The sequence below is a fragment of the Sorex araneus genome, chromosome 2, assembly GCF_027595985.1.
Source record: "Sorex araneus isolate mSorAra2 chromosome 2, mSorAra2.pri, whole genome shotgun sequence".
In the NCBI taxonomy this organism is placed as follows: Eukaryota; Metazoa; Chordata; class Mammalia; order Eulipotyphla; family Soricidae; genus Sorex; species Sorex araneus.
The window spans coordinates 232,456,279-232,474,929 of record NC_073303.1 but is presented as its reverse complement, the minus strand read 5'-3'; the positions used below and the strand labels follow the sequence as shown (position 1 = coordinate 232,474,929).

General features: G+C 61.6%; 1 protein-coding gene across 1 annotated transcript; it reads right to left on the bottom strand.

The window, feature by feature from the left end:
* Nucleotides 1-158: 158 nt before the first annotated feature.
* On the bottom strand, nucleotides 159-18,011 carry KLHL26 (kelch like family member 26). Its single transcript, XM_004616838.2, has 3 exons — nucleotides 17,894-18,011; nucleotides 8,109-8,288; nucleotides 159-7,258 (listed from the first exon to the last, which is right to left on the bottom strand). Exons 1-3 carry the CDS (start codon nucleotides 17,977-17,979, stop codon nucleotides 5,635-5,637), a joined length of 1,890 nt encoding a protein of 629 aa, XP_004616895.1. The 5' UTR covers nucleotides 17,980-18,011; the 3' UTR covers nucleotides 159-5,634.
* Between the last annotated feature and the right edge of the window lie 640 nt (nucleotides 18,012-18,651).

Genomic DNA, 18,651 nt, shown 5'->3' with positions numbered 1-18,651 from the left:
GCCCTCACCAGGGTTCCTGGCCCATCTTGGGGCTCCTGGAATTTGGGAGCACAGTGAGTGGAAGCCGGGAGGGGCATGGAGTGGGTAAATGGGGGGGGGCTGAGTGCACCCCCTTTCTCACTGGGAGAGGGGTCCCTGGGGGCTGCAGGACACCCACATTTTTCTTTTTTTTTTTTTTTTAATTTTTTTTTTTCTTTTTGGGTCACACCCGGCGATGCACAGGGGTCACTCCTGGCTCATGTACTCAGGAATCACCCCTGGCGGTGCTCAGGGGACCATATGGGATGCTGGGATTCGAACCCGGGTCGGCCGCGTGCAAGGCAAACGCCCTACCCGCTGTGCTATCGCTCCAGCCCCCACCCACATTTTTCAAATAGGCTTTTCTTCACTCTGATTCACAATAACTGACTGGTTGCCACAGCTGATCTAACTGCAGAGAGGATCCTGGGTGCCCCTACAGGGTATCCCCACACTGCCTTTCTTGTTCACAAGTTTTGGGGGACCCTGTGCCTTTGTGCTTAGCAAACATCTCTCTGTCCACTCTTCTGAAGTTTGTAGCTGACCACCTCCCCTTTGGGATATTCACGTCCCTCCCTGACTTCCTTCTCCCCTGTCCCACATAGGAAGATGTCATGCCTGCCTGGCCCGTTGCTCAGACAGCCTATGGCCCATTCTGTCAAGGACATGCCGCTCTGCAATCTTTGGATGAGTCGTGGAGAAAAGCAAGTCTCTTTGCTTGGTTTGCTGGTTTGAGGGGATAACACCAGTCTCCAGTGTCAGGCAGAGTTCAGCAGGTCAAGACAGGGACTGAGAGTGAAAGCCAGAGAAAAACATGGTCTGGGCTCCTGGATCCAGTCATGCCTGGAGCTCATTCCTTATTACCTGAGCCAATGGTGGATTCCCTTTCTCTATGGAAGCCGACCAGAAGCCATGGTGCATGGCTCTCTGACGTGGACTGATACCGCATTTTGGGGGAGTCTTGTGTGGGAAGCCACCTTCTATGCAGTAGACCCCTCCTCATTTCTGCCTGTCTGGGAAGAGGAAATAGGCGAGGGAGGGGCCAGGGGCAGGAATGGAAGTCGTTGCTGTCTTGGTTGGAATGGTCCGGGTGTGATGAGCACCTAGCAGGGGTGTGGTGGCCAAGCAGAATGGTGGCACGGGGAGACATAGGGGCAACAGAAAGGGTGTGCATACAGGGTGCAGGGCTGGACCCCTGCTTCCCTCCATTGCATCCCCATCCGGTCGTAACTCGATCTGTCCTGAGCCCCAGGGATGACTCAGAGGAAGCCGCCAGCATGCCAATTGCGAAAGTGCACTTGGTGACCAGACTGTGCTCTCTGGCCATGGACCCCTGGGCTCAAGTAGGGGGTGGTGGGTGGCCTGGGTCTTGGTTAGTCCCCAGTCTGGCTCTGACCTAACCTCAGGCCCCCTGGACAGGGAATATCCCCTTCCTCTCCAGGCACGGCTCCTGCAGTCCTTCCCTCTGCGGCCTGGCAGCAGTGCTGAATGAGCTCACGTCTCGACACACAGGGCCTTTCCCTGCTCACCCAGCGCCCAGGACCTCTGCAGAGCTTTGTCTGTGCTCCTCTGGTGACCTGACAAGAGGCAAGGTACAGCCAGGGAGTTGGTAAATCAGTCTTTGGTTGAGTGAGTTTCCTTTTCTGCCTTGGAGACTCCTACTCATCCCTCAAAACCCACGGCAAATACTTCCTCCCCCAGAAAGCACCTCCTGACCCAAAAGGAGAGCTGCTATGCTCTTGCCTCACCTGTTGGGCTCACCCAACCCTGGGTCCTCCTGCCGCATATCCGGGTGAGCACTAAGAGCCACGTTCCATGGCATGCAGGCAGCACTTTTTTTCCCTTCTTTGTTCAGCTCATTATGCTTCAAGCCTGCTCTTTATCCCACTGGCCCTGCCCCAGGAACATTGCACATGCTCCTCCTATAAAAACCTCCAAATTCAGGAGCAACCCCAAACCCAGCTCCAACCCATGGTGACCAGAGGACAGAGCCCTGCCCTGCTCAATGGGGTAGAGGAGAGAGAAAGAGAGACAGAGAGAGACAAAGAGTCAAAGACGTGAGAGTGAGACAGACAGTGAAGGAGACACATAGACAGAGACAGAAAGACAGACAGAGAGAGAGAGAGAGAGAGAGAGAGAGAGAGAGAGAGAGAGAGAGAGAGCGAGAGAGAGCAGAGATAGGCCGGAAACTCTGAACTCTGTACCTTACAGGTGTATGGTCACTTGGCCTGGCATGTCTACATTAACTTATTTGGAACCCTGGGTATCCTAGGGGACACCCACACTATTGGGGGGTGAACAGGGTACCTGCATGGCCTGGGGGTGAGTAGGCAGGGGGAGCTGAGAGGGGAGTGAGGAACCCAGGGGGCTGACACCGGGCCTTGTCTGGGCTGGCTTCAGGCAGGGTGAGGCAAGGTCTTCGCCCACAGCTAGCACAAGGCATAGATGTCTGGGTGCCCCCATGGAGCTCCCAGGACTCGAGCTCAGGCCTTTGTGCCCATAAGGTGGTTACAGAGGTGGCCTCAGGGCCAAGCAACAGAGGTCAAAAAAACTCCGCAGCCCACCCCCCTAGACGCTCCATCCAGAAAATCTTGCTGTTTTGGGAAGACTGATTCTCCCACCTTCCACACCCTCCCCCAGCTCCTGGTCCGCTGACAAAAACCCCACACCCTCAGGAAGGGGAGGCGGGTCTGGGAGCAGGGCTGGGCCAGCACTGCCTTGACTTGCCCCTCATGGCCACAAGATGGCTGCAGAAGCTCCTGGCACAGCATCCACAATGGAAGCAGCAGCAAGGACAGTTTGAAAAGGCGACAGAGGATCTCTCCCCAAGTCCTCAAATCTGCATCCAGGAGCCCACCCCTACCCCAAGACACACACACACACACACACACACACACACACACACACAAAACCAAGCCTGCTTGAAAAGGGGACAGAGGATCTCTCCCCAAGTCCCCAAATCTGCATCCAGGAGCCCACCCCTACCCCAAGACAGACAGACACACACACACACACACACACGCACACAAACCAAGCCTGCTGGCCAGAGCTGGGAAAGGTGCCCAGACCCCAATAGCCCGCAGCGGGCCCAGCCAAGTTCCAGTTTAACTCCCAGCCCCAGGCTGGTGAGGCATAAAGCTGGGAGCCAGGAAGGCGAGCTGGCAGCAGGGCCAGCGGCAACCTGGACCTGGTGGGGTCGCCAGGAGGGCAGTCCCAGCCCCCAATCCCGAACCCCCGGCCGGGCGCCGCACGCACCAGCCCAGGTGCCCCTCAGAAGCCAGCGCCAGGGCCGCGGTGGGGAGCGGAGAGCGGGGCTGGGCCCGTGAGAACACAGCAAGTTCCCGAGGCGAAGCCAGGGGCGCGTGTCCAAGCTGGCCCGGCTGCTGCCGATTCCCCGCGCACGCGGTCCCTGGGGGGCCCCGGCCCTGCTCCGGGAACGACCCCATAAGTCACACTTGGCTGCCTCCTCCCGGGCCCGCGGCCCACCGGCCCCCCTGGGAGCGGTCTTTTCCCACAGCCAGGCCCAGGTGCGAGAGCTCTTGCCGCGACATCTGGCCGCGCGGCTTCCGCGCTCGGGCCACGGCGGCAGCCACGGCAGCCATGGGTGGGTGGGGGGCCGCGGCGGCGGCGAGTGGGGGTGAGGGGCACGCGCGTGCACACACACGCGGGGGTCCCAGGGCGCGAGGGTGCAGGGCTGGACGCATGCGCCGTCCGCCTTTCTCGGCAGGACGCGATTCTTCAGAGTGAAGATTCAAGCCAGTTTCCGCTAAATTAAAACCAGCTTTTTCGTGTTTAAAGTTTACAACACGAAAAATAATTTTCCTTTCGTGGGTGCGGGGGAAGGGGGGAGGTGGGCGGGCGACTGCTTTGGGGGGATGGTGGAGGAGCGGGAGGGGCAGGGGCCCTCAAGAACATTCCATGCGCCAGTCCAGACGGTTCTGCACAATCGCCCCGTTAGATACGCCCGAGCTCCCGCCCGTCGCACCCCTGCCAGCTCGCTGGGGACAAGATGTTCTGAGGTGTGAGCTGATGGGGGACTTGGAGCTGGCAAAGGGTTCTCCCTGTCCCCCTCCCCACCCCAGCCCCTGTGCAGGGAGAGGAATTAGGGTGGGAGGAGGGGAAGGGGCTGGAATGTTCTAGTAAGTCCCCATGGGCCACAGCTTTCCGATGCCCCTGGCATCATGGACTCCTTTCTGATTCCCAACCAAATTCCAAGGCTAGCACCCGTGCCCCCGCCCCCACCCCAGAGTAAGGGCGCCAGGCCCCAGGTAAGTTCGTTGTTTGGGGATGTTTTGGGTACCTGCCCAGTGGTGCTCAAGGGTGACTCTTGCTCTGCCCTTGGGGCTGCCCCAGCAGTGCTTTGGGGTGGGGGTAGGAGGTGCCCAGATCAAACCAAATCACCAGCTCCCAAGACCTGCGCCCAGCCCTTGCGCATACCCCCAGGAGCATTTGAGGGGGGCTTTGAGAGGGGGGCTGATCTCAGAACTCCAAGCCCTCCAGAAGGGATGCACCCTGGGACTGAGCAGACAGCCTGCCCCTGCCACTCTGCCCACTGACTACCCGCCCACCCCAGTCCTGAGCATGGGCAGCCCCTCCCCCAGAAATGCCACCAATAGGGAAAGCAGAGGGGTGAGGCGCCTAGCCAGACACCAGGGATATGATTGGGGGGCCCAGCGGCTCAGTGCTGGGCATGCTCCCCTTTCCACTAAACCCTTTTATTAAAGGGACTGGGGGGTCAGCATCAACCGAGGTGTGAAGTGAATCCTCTGCATGATCAGGGATGGGGGTAGCAGCAAAGGAACCCTCAGAGCTGCCCGAGGTCAATGCGGCCCATTGACCAGTCTGAGGGGCTGATCTCTAGGCCAACTGCACCCCTAAAGAAAGGGCTGGTGACTGGGAGCAGGCCCAGGGGCATCCTCCAGAGACAGGCACAGCCCCATGGCAGCTCCTGGGCCTCGGTCAGACTGGCCCTTGGCACCGAGGCAGCACAGGGACAGAGGTGTGACCCCCCCAACCTCCAAGCCCCTCACCCCCAGATCAAGGCTAAAGGGGGAGGGACAGAACCAGAGCAGGTGCCTGGGGGTTCAGCTTCTGCAGGCCAAAGGCGACAGGCCACTGAGAGAGGTAGCAGGAGCGCTCAGAGTCTGGAGGTCAGTGGCAGAGGGGGCCCAATAGGGGCAAGGGGTCCCAGGAGTTTGCTGTCCCTCAGCTTGGGCCCTTGCAGACCAGGAGGGTCTTGGGTGAGCAAGCCCTGCATACAGGGTGGGCGGAGCTCTGCTGCCCAGGTGTGTGCTGGGAAGGGCCTGGTGGGCAGAGCCCTGAAGGTTGGGTGGAGAGTCCTGGATGGGAGAGTCCTGAGGGCTGGGTGAGTGGGTCCGGGGTGAGCAGAGCACTGTGGACTGGGTAGGCTGGTCCTGGATGGGCGGAGCTCTGCAGGCTGGGTGGGTGGGTCCCGGGTAGGCGGAGCTCTGCTGGGTGGGTGGGTCCTGGCTGGGCAGAGTTCTGCTGGGTGGGCGGGTCCTGGGTGGAAGAGTCCTGAGGGCTGGGTGGGCAGGCCCTGGGTAGGCAGAGCTCTGCGGGCTGGGTGGGTGGGTCCTGGGTAGGAGAAGTGAGGGGCTACCTGTGTGCGGGGGCGGGGCTGGGCCCAGGCACAGGGCCAGATGCAGGTTCTACCACTCGAGGCAGGAGCACGGGTGCACAGGCAATGCCCGCGAAGGACTCGGGGAAGTGCAAATCGCGCTCCCACTCGTCAGTCTCAGTGTTGTACACCTGCACGAGGCCCGTGACATTGTTGAGGCGCCAGTTGTAGCCTCCCACAATATAGATCTTGGGGCCCAGCAGACAACAGCCGGCCTCCGACTGGCCAGCACGCATAGGGCTCACACTGGTCCACTGGTCAGTCTCCGGCACATAGTACTCCACGGCCAGCACATCAAAGCAGCGGTCCACGTGATCCATGCGGCCGCCCAGCGCGTAGAGGCGGCCGCCAGCACCCACCATGGCGTGCAGCACGCGTGGCTCACTCATGGGCGCCTTGAACTCCCATTGGTCAGCCGCAGGGTCGTAGCAATGCAGAGCCTTCTTGTCCTCCACCGAGATGCCGTAGCCCCCTGAGATGTAGAGGCGGCCCCCCGCAGCGGCACCCGCGTGGCCCCAGGTGCGGCGCCGCAGCGAGCAGGCATAGCCCCATTCGTTGCGGCTGGGGCAGTAGCGTTCCACCGAGGCCAGGCTGCCAGCACGGTTGCGGCCGCCTGTGGCATAGACTAGGCCGCCCAGCGCATTAAGCTGGAACTGGATGCGGCTCTCCTGCATGGCCTGCAGTCGTAGCCAGCGGTTCAGGTGCGGGTCATAGCGGTAACACACATCCACGGCACCCTCGCCACTGCGGTGCTGCAGGTGCTGGCCGCCAGCCACGTACACAAAGTTGTCAAGCACAGCCACGCAGGTATGGCTGCATCCCACCTCCATCTCTGTGAGCTCGCGGAAATGACGCGCACCAGGCTCGGGCAGCTGAAACACCTTGCTGCTCACAGCGCGGTCGCTGTCCGTGTATGGGGTGCCTCCAAAGGCCACCAGTGCCGGCACATCAGAGCGCACAACCGTGCGTGGCGACTGCATGTCATGCTGGCGGAAGGGCAGCACCTGGTAGTTGAAGGCCTCCAGCAGGAACTGGCGGCAGCGCACGTCCTCCACCATGAGGTCAAGCGTCTGCACACTGTCCACCAGCTCGCTCGAGCGCATGAGCGGGAAGCGCACGTGGCAGAGCACGTGGCTGGCACGTGGTCGCCGCGCCGGGTCGTGCTGCAGCCAGCGTACAGCGGCGTGAAACAGGTCAATCTCGGCGCAGCTCTGCAGCCGGTTGCTCTGCAGGTAGAACACCAGGCGCTCCAGCGGCAGCTGCAGGAAGTCATCCTCAGCCGCGATCTGCAGGAAGTGGCGGAAGGTGAAGGCGTCCACTGACTCTTTGAGTGAGGCCAGGCTGAAGGTGGCGGCCATGTGGCCGATGTGCAGGCACGTGTCCACGCTCATGGCGGCCTTGAGGAAGTCTTCGCACAGCGCCACCACGGGAGGCGTCTGCAGGAACACAGCGGCGCCCAGCACGTCCTCCACGCAGTCCAGGTCCAGAGTCACCTCAGCGCTGTAGGCGAAGTCCATAACGTGCCGCAGGCCTCGCGCAGACACACCCTTGAGCTCGATCACCTCCTGCTGCGCCTCCCGCATGCCGCCAGTGAACATGGCCCTGAGGGGCAGACGCAAGGGCAGGTCCCGCCAACACACAGTGCCTGCCCCCAGTGTGGCACCTGCCCCCTCAGCGGCCCCTCACCCATCCTCTCCTGGCCCCTGGTTGCCTGGAGACAAAGCCTCCGACAGCGCAGGGCCAGGGAAGACGCCCAAACACCTGCTAGACTTGGGAGGTTCTGGAAAAATGGCAGCATGGCCTGTGTCTGAGTCTAGACACTGGCAGAGTGTCCTGGGCACCCTGTCTGCCAGCCCCCCAACCCTGCCCCTCTGGTCCCCGGGAGCTTTGGCACCCCATGGAGGCAGAGCCTCCGCAGTTTTGCCTTTTAAGGGACCGCGGCTGCAGCACCAGCTCAGAGGCGCCTTTAAAGGACATTTCTGGCCGGGCCGCACTCGTCCCCAAACCCAGAGTAAAAATAGAAGCGGCGCCCCACTTGGCTGGCAGTGCTGGCGCCCCAAGCGGCCTCACGGGGCTTCAGGGGCGCATCTGGGGCCACTACAGGAGCACAAGCCTTGGCCGCACGGACCTTGGCCAGGAGTGGGTGGAGCCTCCCTCCAAGGAACACATAGACCAGGGAAAGCTTGACAGAGACACACAGACCTCACACCCTGGGACCACCCTGCCACTGAGTGGGCCTGGGGTGGGGGCCAGAGCTCAGGGCGACACCTCCATACATGGGGACGGACACCCCATCCCCACCCAGCTCTGCTGAAAGAAACAGTGACATCTGCCAATGCTGACACCAGGAGGGTAGGATGAGCAGAGGGTGAGGGAGCAGAGGTCAGATGGGCAGAAAGCCCCTGGCCCCAGGTCCAAGCCCGCTTCAGTGGGGACACCGGAGAAGGCTCACCTGAAGTAGTCGCTGCAGGCGGCCAGGACCACGCGGTGTGCACGGAAGATTTCCGAGCCCACGGTCAGGGTGACGTCCAGGAGGCGGCCCTGTGCACGAAGGGCAGCCAGGCCCTGCAGAAGGCTGGCACTATGGCCAGGTGCTGAGAAGGTGCACTTGGCCCCATTCTTGTCGGCCAGGCTGCGGGCAGAGGGGCGCACATTCAGGGCCTGGGCCACACCTGTTCTTCTAATGGGCTGACCGCCAGGCCCCGCCCGAGAACAGGTGTGCCAGGCCCAGGCTGGTTGCTGTCTCACCAACGAGCCAACTCACTCAGATGCCGTGGTGTCACCTATGGGTGATGCATGCCCGCCTCACACCTGCAGGTCCTGCACTCCAGCACACAGCCACCTCCCCAGCACCCCGTTTCAGGTCAGGAGATGGTTCAAAGAGCTGAAGCACGAGTTTTGCACATGGAAGCACATTCTGCATGGTCCCCCGAACATACCAGGCATCCACCTTCCAGGCCTGAGCTCAGAGACAGGCTCCCAAACTGCACTTGCGGGGACAGAAGAGGCACAGCAGGCCTGCCCATGGCAGCACCCAAGACTCTCCCGGACCACAGCTTGTCCCTGCACCCCAGCTCTCCAGAATTGCTTTCCCATTGCTGCAACTGACGCCTGCCTACAAACGAGGGCAAAGAATGTGGACGCTGGGCTTTCCAAGAACGCTGGGTGAGCAGCCTCCTTTGGCCCCTACCATAGCTCCCACATCCACGGGGGAAACCAGCAGCTTCCTGTACAGTGCTCAGGAGCTCTTAAAGATAGGGCACGGCACACAACAGCCTGCGCCTGATCGGCTCTAGCGTAAGGTATGGGAATCTGGCCTGATCCCAATCAGCACTGACACCAGGCATGCACACAGCTTCAGTCCAATCAGCATTGATACCATGCATGCACGCATGCACGCACTTGAGCACACACACAGAGCATTCGTCCAATCACCACTGACACGAAGCAACATCAGGCATCCAATCAGCACAGATGCCAGGCAATGGCACACAAGGATACACAGCCGGCCCCCAATCAGTGCTCACTGTCAGCACTCAAAATATGCTGGTACTCTGAGCCAGAGTGATAATACAGCAGGGAGGGTGCTTGCCTTGCACACAGTTGACCCAGGTTTGATCCCCAGCACTACATGGTGTCCCCAAGCCTCGCCAGAAGTGATCCCAGAGCACAGTCAGAAGAAATACTGACATCAGTCTTGAGAGTAGGCCACAGCCCGCGCTTAATCAGCTTATACAGGTACCCAAGGTCCCTAACTACATCATTCACCCACATAACAACATAATTTACTCCATTCACTTCCCTACCAGAGGCATGAGGGAAACTGGGTAAGACCAGCCAGCGGGAAGAGGGGCTACAGGCATGAGGTCCCAGAATGGGGGGTGGGGGGGCACTGGAATTGCACCATGGGGCACTGGCCACAGTGCCGGGGACCGGTGCAAAGGTGCCAGAGGTCAGAATGGCAGGTGCACTGGGGACCATGCTGGAACCCAATCAGCACTGATGCCAAGCATCATCAGCATGTGGGACCCACTCCCACACATTGCTGCAGTAGCTGTGGGGGCGGGGGGGGCTCCCCGATTCTCCCAGTCCCTCAGCGTGGGTGCCCACAAGAGCACATACTTCTCCCTGCAGCCCCGCTCATCACCACCTGGGGGTGCTCTGAGCAGTGTGCATCCCCCTGAGAGGCTGGGTCTCCCCTGTCCTCTGCCCCACTCAGGTGAGGAGGGGCCTGGGGACACCTGCCTGTCCAGGGAACCCTGAGTATTATATGCTGGCCAGTATGGGGTCTTTCCTAGGCCTCAGCCTCTCAGCATTTGGCAGGCACTTTATCCCCAGTTGTTTGCTTCTCCCTCAGTAACTCGGGGGCTCAGAACCTGCCTGGCCAGCCCACAGCCACAGGCTCCTAAACCCAACCTACATGTCAAGTGTGATCCTCATGCCGGCAGGCAGTCACTAAAGGGCACCGTCGTATGATCGTATGAGCTCCCCAGTCAGGCATGTGTGACCACGCCCCCAACTGCAGCAAAGGCTTCCAGGGGGCGGGTGGGCAGGAACAAGTCCTCTGTGCATGAGCAGATGTATGAAGGGGCCCCAAACACTGTTTCTGAGGTCAAAGGGGGAACTGCCAGTCAGGGGTTCATGGTGATGGGGTATCTCCCCCCCAAGGGGTGGCTGGGTTCACATACTCCTGCAGGGGATAAGGCAGCACCCCAGGCCCTCTGCCTCTTGCTCACAGCCACGGAGCACCCGGACAGCTGGGACTGTGGCACAATGACTAACCAGGACCCGTTACTCAGACTAGCCCAGACAGGGGGCGGCCGGCTTGGGGCCACAGGGTGCAGGATGGCGGCAGTCCTGGGCCCAGCCACATGAGCCACCGTTCACAAAACTGACTCATCGGAACTTGCATGTCAGCAGCCACTGGGGGTATCTCTGTGGCCACTCACTGCTGCCCCTTACCAGACTTCTTGCCTGGAGGACAGGGGTCATACCCCTCTCCTAACCCCATACATCCAGGGCATTGTCTTTTTGTTTTATTTTGCTTGGGGACCCATGGTGCTCAGGGATCACTCCTGATGGGGCTCAGGAGCTCCGATGTGGTGGGGGGTGAACCCCAGGTCAGTGGTGCTCGGACCGCATCTCTGTAGTAGGTTCTCTCTAGCCTCACGAGGTCTTTCTGCAGGCCAGGCCCTGAGCTGCCCCTGCGGGGGTGCGGGCAGTACCTTCTGTCCAGCCCATGAAAACACATGTTGCAGGATCCCCCAATCTCCCTGGGTCCCCGGTCAAGCCAGTCAGCTCCCAGCTGGTGGCCCCTCCCAGTCTTGACTCCTTTTGTGGGGTCACCCCAGCCATGCACCTCATATCAGGGGCTTCTTCAGAGGGATGCAGCCAATAATGAGCCTTGGTGAAGGTGCCAGCAGAAGTGTGGGTGCCTTCCTGAGTCCTGTGTGGCTCCTTGAGCTACAGGAGACCCAGAGCCCCAAAACTGTCTAAACACACACACACACACACACACACACACACACACACACACACACACACACACTACACAGGAAAAGGCCAGGAGAAGGAATTTCACGGAAACATTTCTGGGAAGTTGTGTCAAGTTCCACCCAGCTCTGGAGCTCCAGCTGCCGAGACCCCTCTCCAAGCCTTGCTCCCCTCTAAGCCCTGCACCTCCACCTTCAAAGCCCACTCAGAGAGCGAGCACAGCTGGGCCATGGAGCCTGCACCACCCAGCCCTGTGCACCCATCAGATTCTTTGGGAGCAGAGACTCAGAGATGGTGGGCCAAGAGCAGAGAAAAATCCAGACCCGGCAGTTTCAGAGGGGAAGAAGACAGGCTGCTGAGCACATCCTGCCAGGGCTCTTCCCAGGGTTGTGAGAGCCTGAGCCCACCTGGGGCACACGCTGCAGAGACTCTCCCTACCCACTGGCCACAGAGCCCTGCCATCTGTCCATATCTCAGCCAGGCGGGGATCTCCTGCCCCAGCCCCGGCCACCTCGAAGCCTCTGACCCATGCCCAGGCACCCGGGAGCTCTGGCCACTGCTAAGAGAACCCTCTGAGGTGCCCCTGGAACTCAGCACCAGCACGCACAGACCACAGCACAGCCCACAGACCCCATGGCTTAGCGCCCCCCCCCCAGACCACAGCACACTTGCCCCCACACAGTGCCTGGGGCCACCAGAGCACGTGGGGGCACATCCCCCCGCACCCCCACACATATCACCCCCGAACAGACCACAGCGCCTGCGCACTGCACCCCTGGCCCCCGGCCGCACCTACAGCAAACCTGCACTCTTCCCAGGCACAGCTGTGTGTCCCCTCTCCTGGCTGTGTCTACTCTACTCCAAGTAGCCTCCATGGGGGGGTTCCTGCTGTGCCCCAGCGCCTGTGCCTGACACCCAGGGACCACACAGCCCAACAAGTGGACAAATATGAAGGGTGGGTGGGTGTGCATGGGTAGGGCATGGCTGCTAAGTAGGACATCGCCCGCCCTTGTGGCTGCCCTCCCGCCCAGCAGCCCCTTCCAGACAAGAGTGTCCCAGGGGGCCCATGCTGTGGGCTATGTTCCCGCCTACCTGCAGGTGCGGGGGATCTCCTCCCCCAGCCCCCGCCTTATCCCCCCACTGCGCAGGGCTTAAGGACAGGGCGCTTGAATGAGCAAAACCTTCACTCTAAACACCAGGCAAGTAGGTGCATGACACGAGGCCCAAAGCCCTGCTCGGAACCAGGGAGACGCCAGCATGCCAAATTCCAGCATCGCGGGGCTCTGCCCGCAGCTGCCCTGCCAGCACAGCTGTGGGGGCCCCTCCAAGGACGTGGGCATGGGGACACCCGGCCCAGCCCACGACAGTAGCGCAGGTTTGAGCACCAGCAGGGCCTGTGGGACCCCTTCATTTCAGGGAGTACCCATTGGATAAGCAACCCTGTTCCCCCAAAGAGCTGCCTGTCTTCCCTCAGTCCCAGTGGCAAACCAGGAGACCCACAACACACCAGGCTTGGCCTCCCAGAGTGCGGAAGGGCTCTGGGATGATGGTGTGCAACCAGAACTAATCAGTCTCCCAGCCCTCCCCCTCACGGTGATGATAGGCTCCAGGATGAAGGCGTGACCCTTCTGCTCCAATCAGAGTCTTCTCTGGCTCTCTTGCTGGTGGTCACCTAATCCGAACCACCCTGCACCCCCCATCCTGCTGGGGCGTCTGGGGTTGCAGGAAGCAAGCTGGCGTCCTAGCCCAGGCAAAAGCAAAGCTGGAGCAGCTGCCACATTAACAAAGCCCAACACCCGCCAAGAGTTCTGATGTGAACACAGCTCTTTCCCTGGGTGCATGAGGACAGTGCCGTGCCAAGCACAGGCTGGGGCTCCCTCCACAGCATGCTGGACAAGGCTCTGGCCAACACCCATGGCGTGAGGGCTTCACCCCGCAGTGGCCTCACCCTGAGCCACCTCACAGCATCCCAGCCCCCGGGGACAGAGGAGAGTGCAGAGTCACAGAGGGCCATCAGAGGGTACTGAAGGGTGGGGGGTGGGGGCAGTGGCTGCCTTCAGGCCTGCACTCTTGCTCTGTGCCAGACATGACTCCGAGAAAGGTCAGCAAGCTCCCGGTGCCCCCCCCACCACTGTCAAAGTTCAGCAGCTCTAAAGGCGAAGAGGCTGGCAGCCTGCCTCAGGCTGCGGATGCCACGGGCCCCAGCAAGGCAAACACCACCCACCCTTTTCTGCCCGTGAGTCACGGGGAACGTAAACATTCGTGCACTCCCAGACGCCCTGCCCACAGGGCAGCAGGCGTCCCTCTCGTCCCCCCTCGCGTGACAGAGCCCCAGACGCCCTCCAGGGCTGACCAGACCACTCAGGAACAAGCATGCTGCCCATTCTCTCCAGACCTGGAGGCTGGCCAGGGAGGCAGGGGGGCGGGGGGAGCTCCAGCAGGCTCTGTGACATGTTGGCACCGGGGACTAGGGACTGGCTCCTCAGCTCTGACATCCTCAGCAGACCTTGTCCCCCTTTGACCTCATGCCCCATTGGCAGGGACCCCCTCTCTGAGAGGCCTCTGACAGCCCACCGTCCCCCACCCCGCCAAGGCTCTTCCCAGGCTCCTTAAGAGTGTTCAATTCCGGAAGCTGCCCCCTCAAAGGCGGGGTCCCAGAGCGCAGGCTGAGACTTCCTCTGGGCTGGAGCAGAGGGTGCGGGGGGGAGTGGGGGTTAACAAGTGTTAAGAGAGCTCATCCCTCCACACAGCTGTGGCTACCACAGCAGAGAAAGGGGGGGCAGAGGGGCCCTGCTCCATGCAGGCAGCTGGACAGCTTCTCTCCTGCAGCCACTGCCCACTGGGGATCAGCGTGCCCTGGGGAGCGGTGGGGAATGAGGGCGCCCCAAGTTGACTTTCACGGGAGGGGGCACTCCAGAGGCCTCCAGGCCATGTTGGGGTGAAAGAGCAGCCTCAGAGCTACCTTGGCAAAGTCCTAACCACATTCTGGGGGAAGGTCCTAACAAGCACGGGAGGAGGGCACAGGAGGTGGGGGGTGGCCACTAGGGGTCCCAGGGAGAAGCGGTTTGCTGAGAGTAGGGGATCCTGCAACGTGATGCTGCCTGGGGGGGGTCACACAGGGGAGCTGAGGATGGCCCCAGATGATCCTCCCCACTAAGACCAGGCAGGATGTGGTAGCAGGGGGTACGGCTGGGAGCCTAGAGGGAGCCCTGGAGCATGGGCGACCCCAGGGCAGAGCAAAGCACTGGAGTCTGAGTGGGGGTAGAGGGCCAATTGGGGGTGCCCCTTGCCCTAGCCCAGCTCTACCCCCCGGCTCCTAGCTGCTGCCTCCTTCCCCTTCCGGCACCTCTCTGGCTCCCTGCCGAACCTGGCCCTGGTGCCTGAGTGGGACAAGTGCCCTTGCAGAGGGCCCCACAGGAAGGACACCACACATACACCGTGTGCCCGCCACCCCAGCTTCTCCCTGGCTGCCTGGAGCACCAGCTGTGGGGTGTGGACTCAGCCTTTCCCTAGCCCACCCCATGGTCTCCTTCCCAGTCACCCCATCCGGGGGTCACTCTGTTTATGGGTCTCCGAGCACAGGTGGGCCTGGGGACCCCAGACTCCCGCCCCCAGATTCCAGAGAAGTGACCCAAGACCCTCTCCCTCCCGAGTCCCATCTCTGAGGCATCTGACACTGGCTCAGAAAGACTCGCCGTTTCCTTACAGAGGTGGGGAGTTGCGGTCCCTGGCGCCGTGGGGCTGAGACAACCTGGGGCCCAGCCAGAAGGCCTGGGGGAGCTGTTTCAACAGGCAGAGGCAACCAGTCAGCCTGGCCCCATGTCACCCAGAAACATCTGCTGGCCACGGCATTCCACACCCCCTCAGTCCCTGCAGCCAGAGACCCCCAGCCTGGGCCCCATGTCCCCGCACCCCCAGGATGGAAAGGCAAGGCGGGGGGCGTGGAAGGATGAAACTCCAGGGGTTGTGACTCCCAGGGAGTCCCTCAGGGAGCCTCAGCAGGGCTGGAGGACAGGCATCCAGCGGAAGGAGCCACAGCCAGGACCCTCCCTTCCCCACACTGGGGGCCAGCTGTGTCTTAACAAGCATCTTGACTGGGCAACGCGGTTTGTGGGTCCCTGGAGGGAGGATGCGAATGGGCTTCTTCCCCTCAGCCCCCATTCTCGGAGCAAACAAGTTCTACAAGTCTAGGGCCGGTGGAGTGGGGCGCCAGCAGGCCTGAGGAGGGGGCTGGAGAGGTGAGACCCCAGGCAGGGTCCCCACCCGCCTCGGTCAAGTGGCAGCCCCCTACACAGTTCTGAAGCTGCCAGTCCCCAGACCGCCCTGTGCCAGCTGCCGCGATGGCTTCCACGGGCCTGTCCTTGCCCATTGCAAGGACCGTGAGGTGGACCGCGGGTGGTACGGCAGCAGCCCCTGGCCTGCGGGTGCCCATGGAATAGCTCTGTCACTGGCTCGAGTGTGTGTAGCAGGATGTGGCCCGAAGCCTGCAGGGTGGAGACGCCAGTGCACAGGGGCCCGGTGTGTGGGAGCTTCCGATAAGAGGGCGGGCATGTCAAGGGCACTCTTCCTGGCTCTTCTCAGGGACGAAGCTGCACCCCAGCACAGCAACCCCCGGGCATGGTGCTGTGGCCAGGGAAGCTCCTGGGTCGCTGGGTAGAGCCCAAGAAGCCCCTCACAAGAGAAACCCATTAGGCAGTGGCAGAGAACCAACTGAGCTGTGAAGCCTGGCAAGCCCCGAAGACTGTGTGAGGGGGACAAGAGGCCAGAGGCCTGGCTGGCTGGCTAGTGGACCACACAGGGGCTAGAGATGGGGCTCATGTGGAAGCCAGAGGTATTCCAGTGTGCAGCCCTGGTCCCCTGAGTCCTGCTAGAGGGGAGTAACCAGAGGGGAGGGGAGAGGGAGTGGAAGAAAATGTGAGGGAAGGGCAGGGGAGCAGGGCCTGGTCAGGGCTGGCACAGCTGGCAGGAGACAGTCTGAATGTGCTCTGTGCCCACAGGAGCCCTGGGTTCCCTCTCTGGCCAGCACAGCAGGAACCCCTTGAACCCTGGGGTAGAAGAGGCAATGAGAAAGAAACATTCAGGTATCAAACAGCAGAAGCCTAGCATCCGAAACTCCGCCACTCACCAAAGTCACCAAATGAGATGACAGCGCAGTTTAAAGTGGGTGAAGAGGGGCGGAGCGACAATATAGCAGGTAAGGCATTTGCTTTGCACACAGCTGACCCAGATTCAATTCCCAGCATCCCATATGGTCCCCAGCACCGCCAAGAGTAATTCCTGAGTGCAAACCAGGAGGAATCCCTGAGCACCGCTGGGTGTGACCCAAAAATTTTTTTAAAAATTTTTTTAAAAAGGGAAAAGGACATGAAGAGCCAGCAGAGAAAGAGCAGGAGCAGGAGTCGGGGATTCAGGGGTACATGTAACCAGTCCGGAAGAGCAAGGCAGGCCACTGCAAGCAGAAGCGTGAGTGGCGGCTCTAGAAACCCCTCCCCCTGGCCTCATGCTGAGACACAGAGCCAGGGGGATCCTACTTAGTGCTGGAGATAGAACCCGGGTTGGCCACGTGGCAGGCCAGTGCCTTAAGCTCTATGCGCTCTCTCCCACCTCTGGGTAGTAATTTTTTTTTACAGCTTCTGGGACCAAGTTCCAGTGGTGCTCAGGGGACCTTGTGGTTCCAGGAGCAGAAACCAGGCTTCCTCCCATACACAAGCCCCTCAGATCGTCTCCCAGTCTATGAAAGTCCTAGAAAAGGCAAAAGTACCAAAGAGGGGGGAGGGCTCTGCAAAGGGCTCTTTGGGGGTACAGGAGTCTGATGTGGGGAGAGAGTAGAACTCCAGGAACCACCTAGGACAGAATCCCACCCTTTGGATGTCACTGACCACACCGCACCCTTGTGCCAGGCAAAGACCCTGACTCCACAGCTTCTCACAGGCAGGCTCACACCCGCTCCAAGCTCTGCCCCCTGAGGGGTTCCCCAAATTTGTCAATATTGCCTTGCTCCCTGCTGAAGGCCCCACTCAGGCCAGCCCAGGCCCCTCTGCACACCTGATGGCCCAGTGACCACACAGCTAAACACCCGGATGCTCAGCCAGCCTGCTCCTGGCCCCTCCCCTGTGGGGAAGCCCTGGCGGTCGTCTTAGGTGAAGAGACTCCCGCTGCGCCCCAGGAGTCAGGGCACGGAGAATCCACCGCGGTTACTTCGGGGTTCTAACAAGCAGCCTGGAAATGGGGCGCCTCCCCATAAGCTCAGGGGATGCGTGTCCACTCCATCTCTGCTGCTTCAAGGGCGTGACGGAGGAGGAGCCGCGGCAGGCCCCGCCCCGGGCTTCCCAGGCTCGCGGGCCCTCCTCCTGCCCCTCCCCGGGACCCTGAGCCCGGGACCCTCAGGCTTCGTCCAGACTTCAGCACCCCTGCCACACAGTCCCGGCCTCGACAGCCCGAAGCATCTCTGCCCCAGCTCCCCGTTACGGACGGAGCCCCGGGTTTCCCTGCGGACCTGCACGTCCCTCCGCACACCGGGGGCCGGGCTTCGCCCGTCTCCCGGCCGGCCCCTCGGCGGCCCCTCGGCAGCCCTGGGCGCTAGGGCACTCCGGGCCCCTCCAGCAACCCCTGCGGTCTCCCGGGAAAATCCTCGAGTCGCCCTGGGCGACCTCCGCGGCCCAGCAGGTCCCGGGTGCTCCCACACGTCGCCCCGCAGTGCAGTCCCCGGGCAGGTGCGCGCCCACCCTCCCCGCCGGCTCCCACCTGCTCGGGCGCTCGGGACCCGGGCTCGTGCCGAAACCGCCGGCGCCCGCGCCGCCGCCGCCGCCGCCGCGGCCGGACTCCGCCATCTTCCCGCCTCGCCGCGCGTTCGAGTGACGGAGCCGCGCGCGACTGCTGGGGAGACGCAGACGCGGGGGGCTGGGGTGGGGCCTGTGCCTCGGAGGCGGGTCAGGGGGCGGGGTCAGAGAGCACGGATAATCAGTTTGAAGGAAAAAGGGGCGGAGCCGTATCCCAAGGGAGGGGGTGAGGCCTGAAGGGGGCGTGTCCTGGAGGGTACAGGACCGCTCACCTCAGTGCGAAGTGTAGGGGCGGGGTCTGATGCTATGGGGCGGAGCCTAGGGGGCGTGGCTACCGAGACGTTATAAGCTCTGAGGGGGCGGGACTGGGTCCAGGGAGGGTACTGGTGCCGATGCCGGGTTGTCTATCGTGAGGGGCGGGGCCTGAGCGCTGGGCGGAGTCTGTTTGAAGAGGACCGGGATTGGATGGATTGTTCAACCTAGGGGGTGTGGAGCTGGGTGGGCGGGGCTTGCATGAGGGGCGGGCATAGCTAGATACCTGTAGGGGCGTGTTCTATTCCTGTACGTGGTGAGATGTTAATGTCTAGAGCAGGGAACCCTGTTCCCCGGAACATCCATTTCTAACCCCACTTACCTGCCTCATCGCGACCCAAAATTCTGCCCTCTGCCCTCAGAGGATCTCCCTCATTCTCCATTAAATACCAACTCAAGTGAATACTCTTC

Excerpts from the sequence above, each read along its gene's own strand:
- KLHL26 (XM_004616838.2), bottom strand. The coding sequence starts at position 17,979 with ATGGCGGAGTCCGGCCGCGGCGGCGGCGGCGGCGGCGCGGGCGCCGGC. Across the intron at positions 8,289-17,893 it reads GGTCCCGAGCGCCCGAGCAG|CCTGGCCGACAAGAATGGGG; the intron begins GTGGGAGCCGGC and ends CTCTGCCCGCAG. Across the intron at positions 7,259-8,108 it reads GCCTGCAGCGACTACTTCAG|GGCCATGTTCACTGGCGGCA; the intron begins GTGAGCCTTCTC and ends TCTGCCCCTCAG.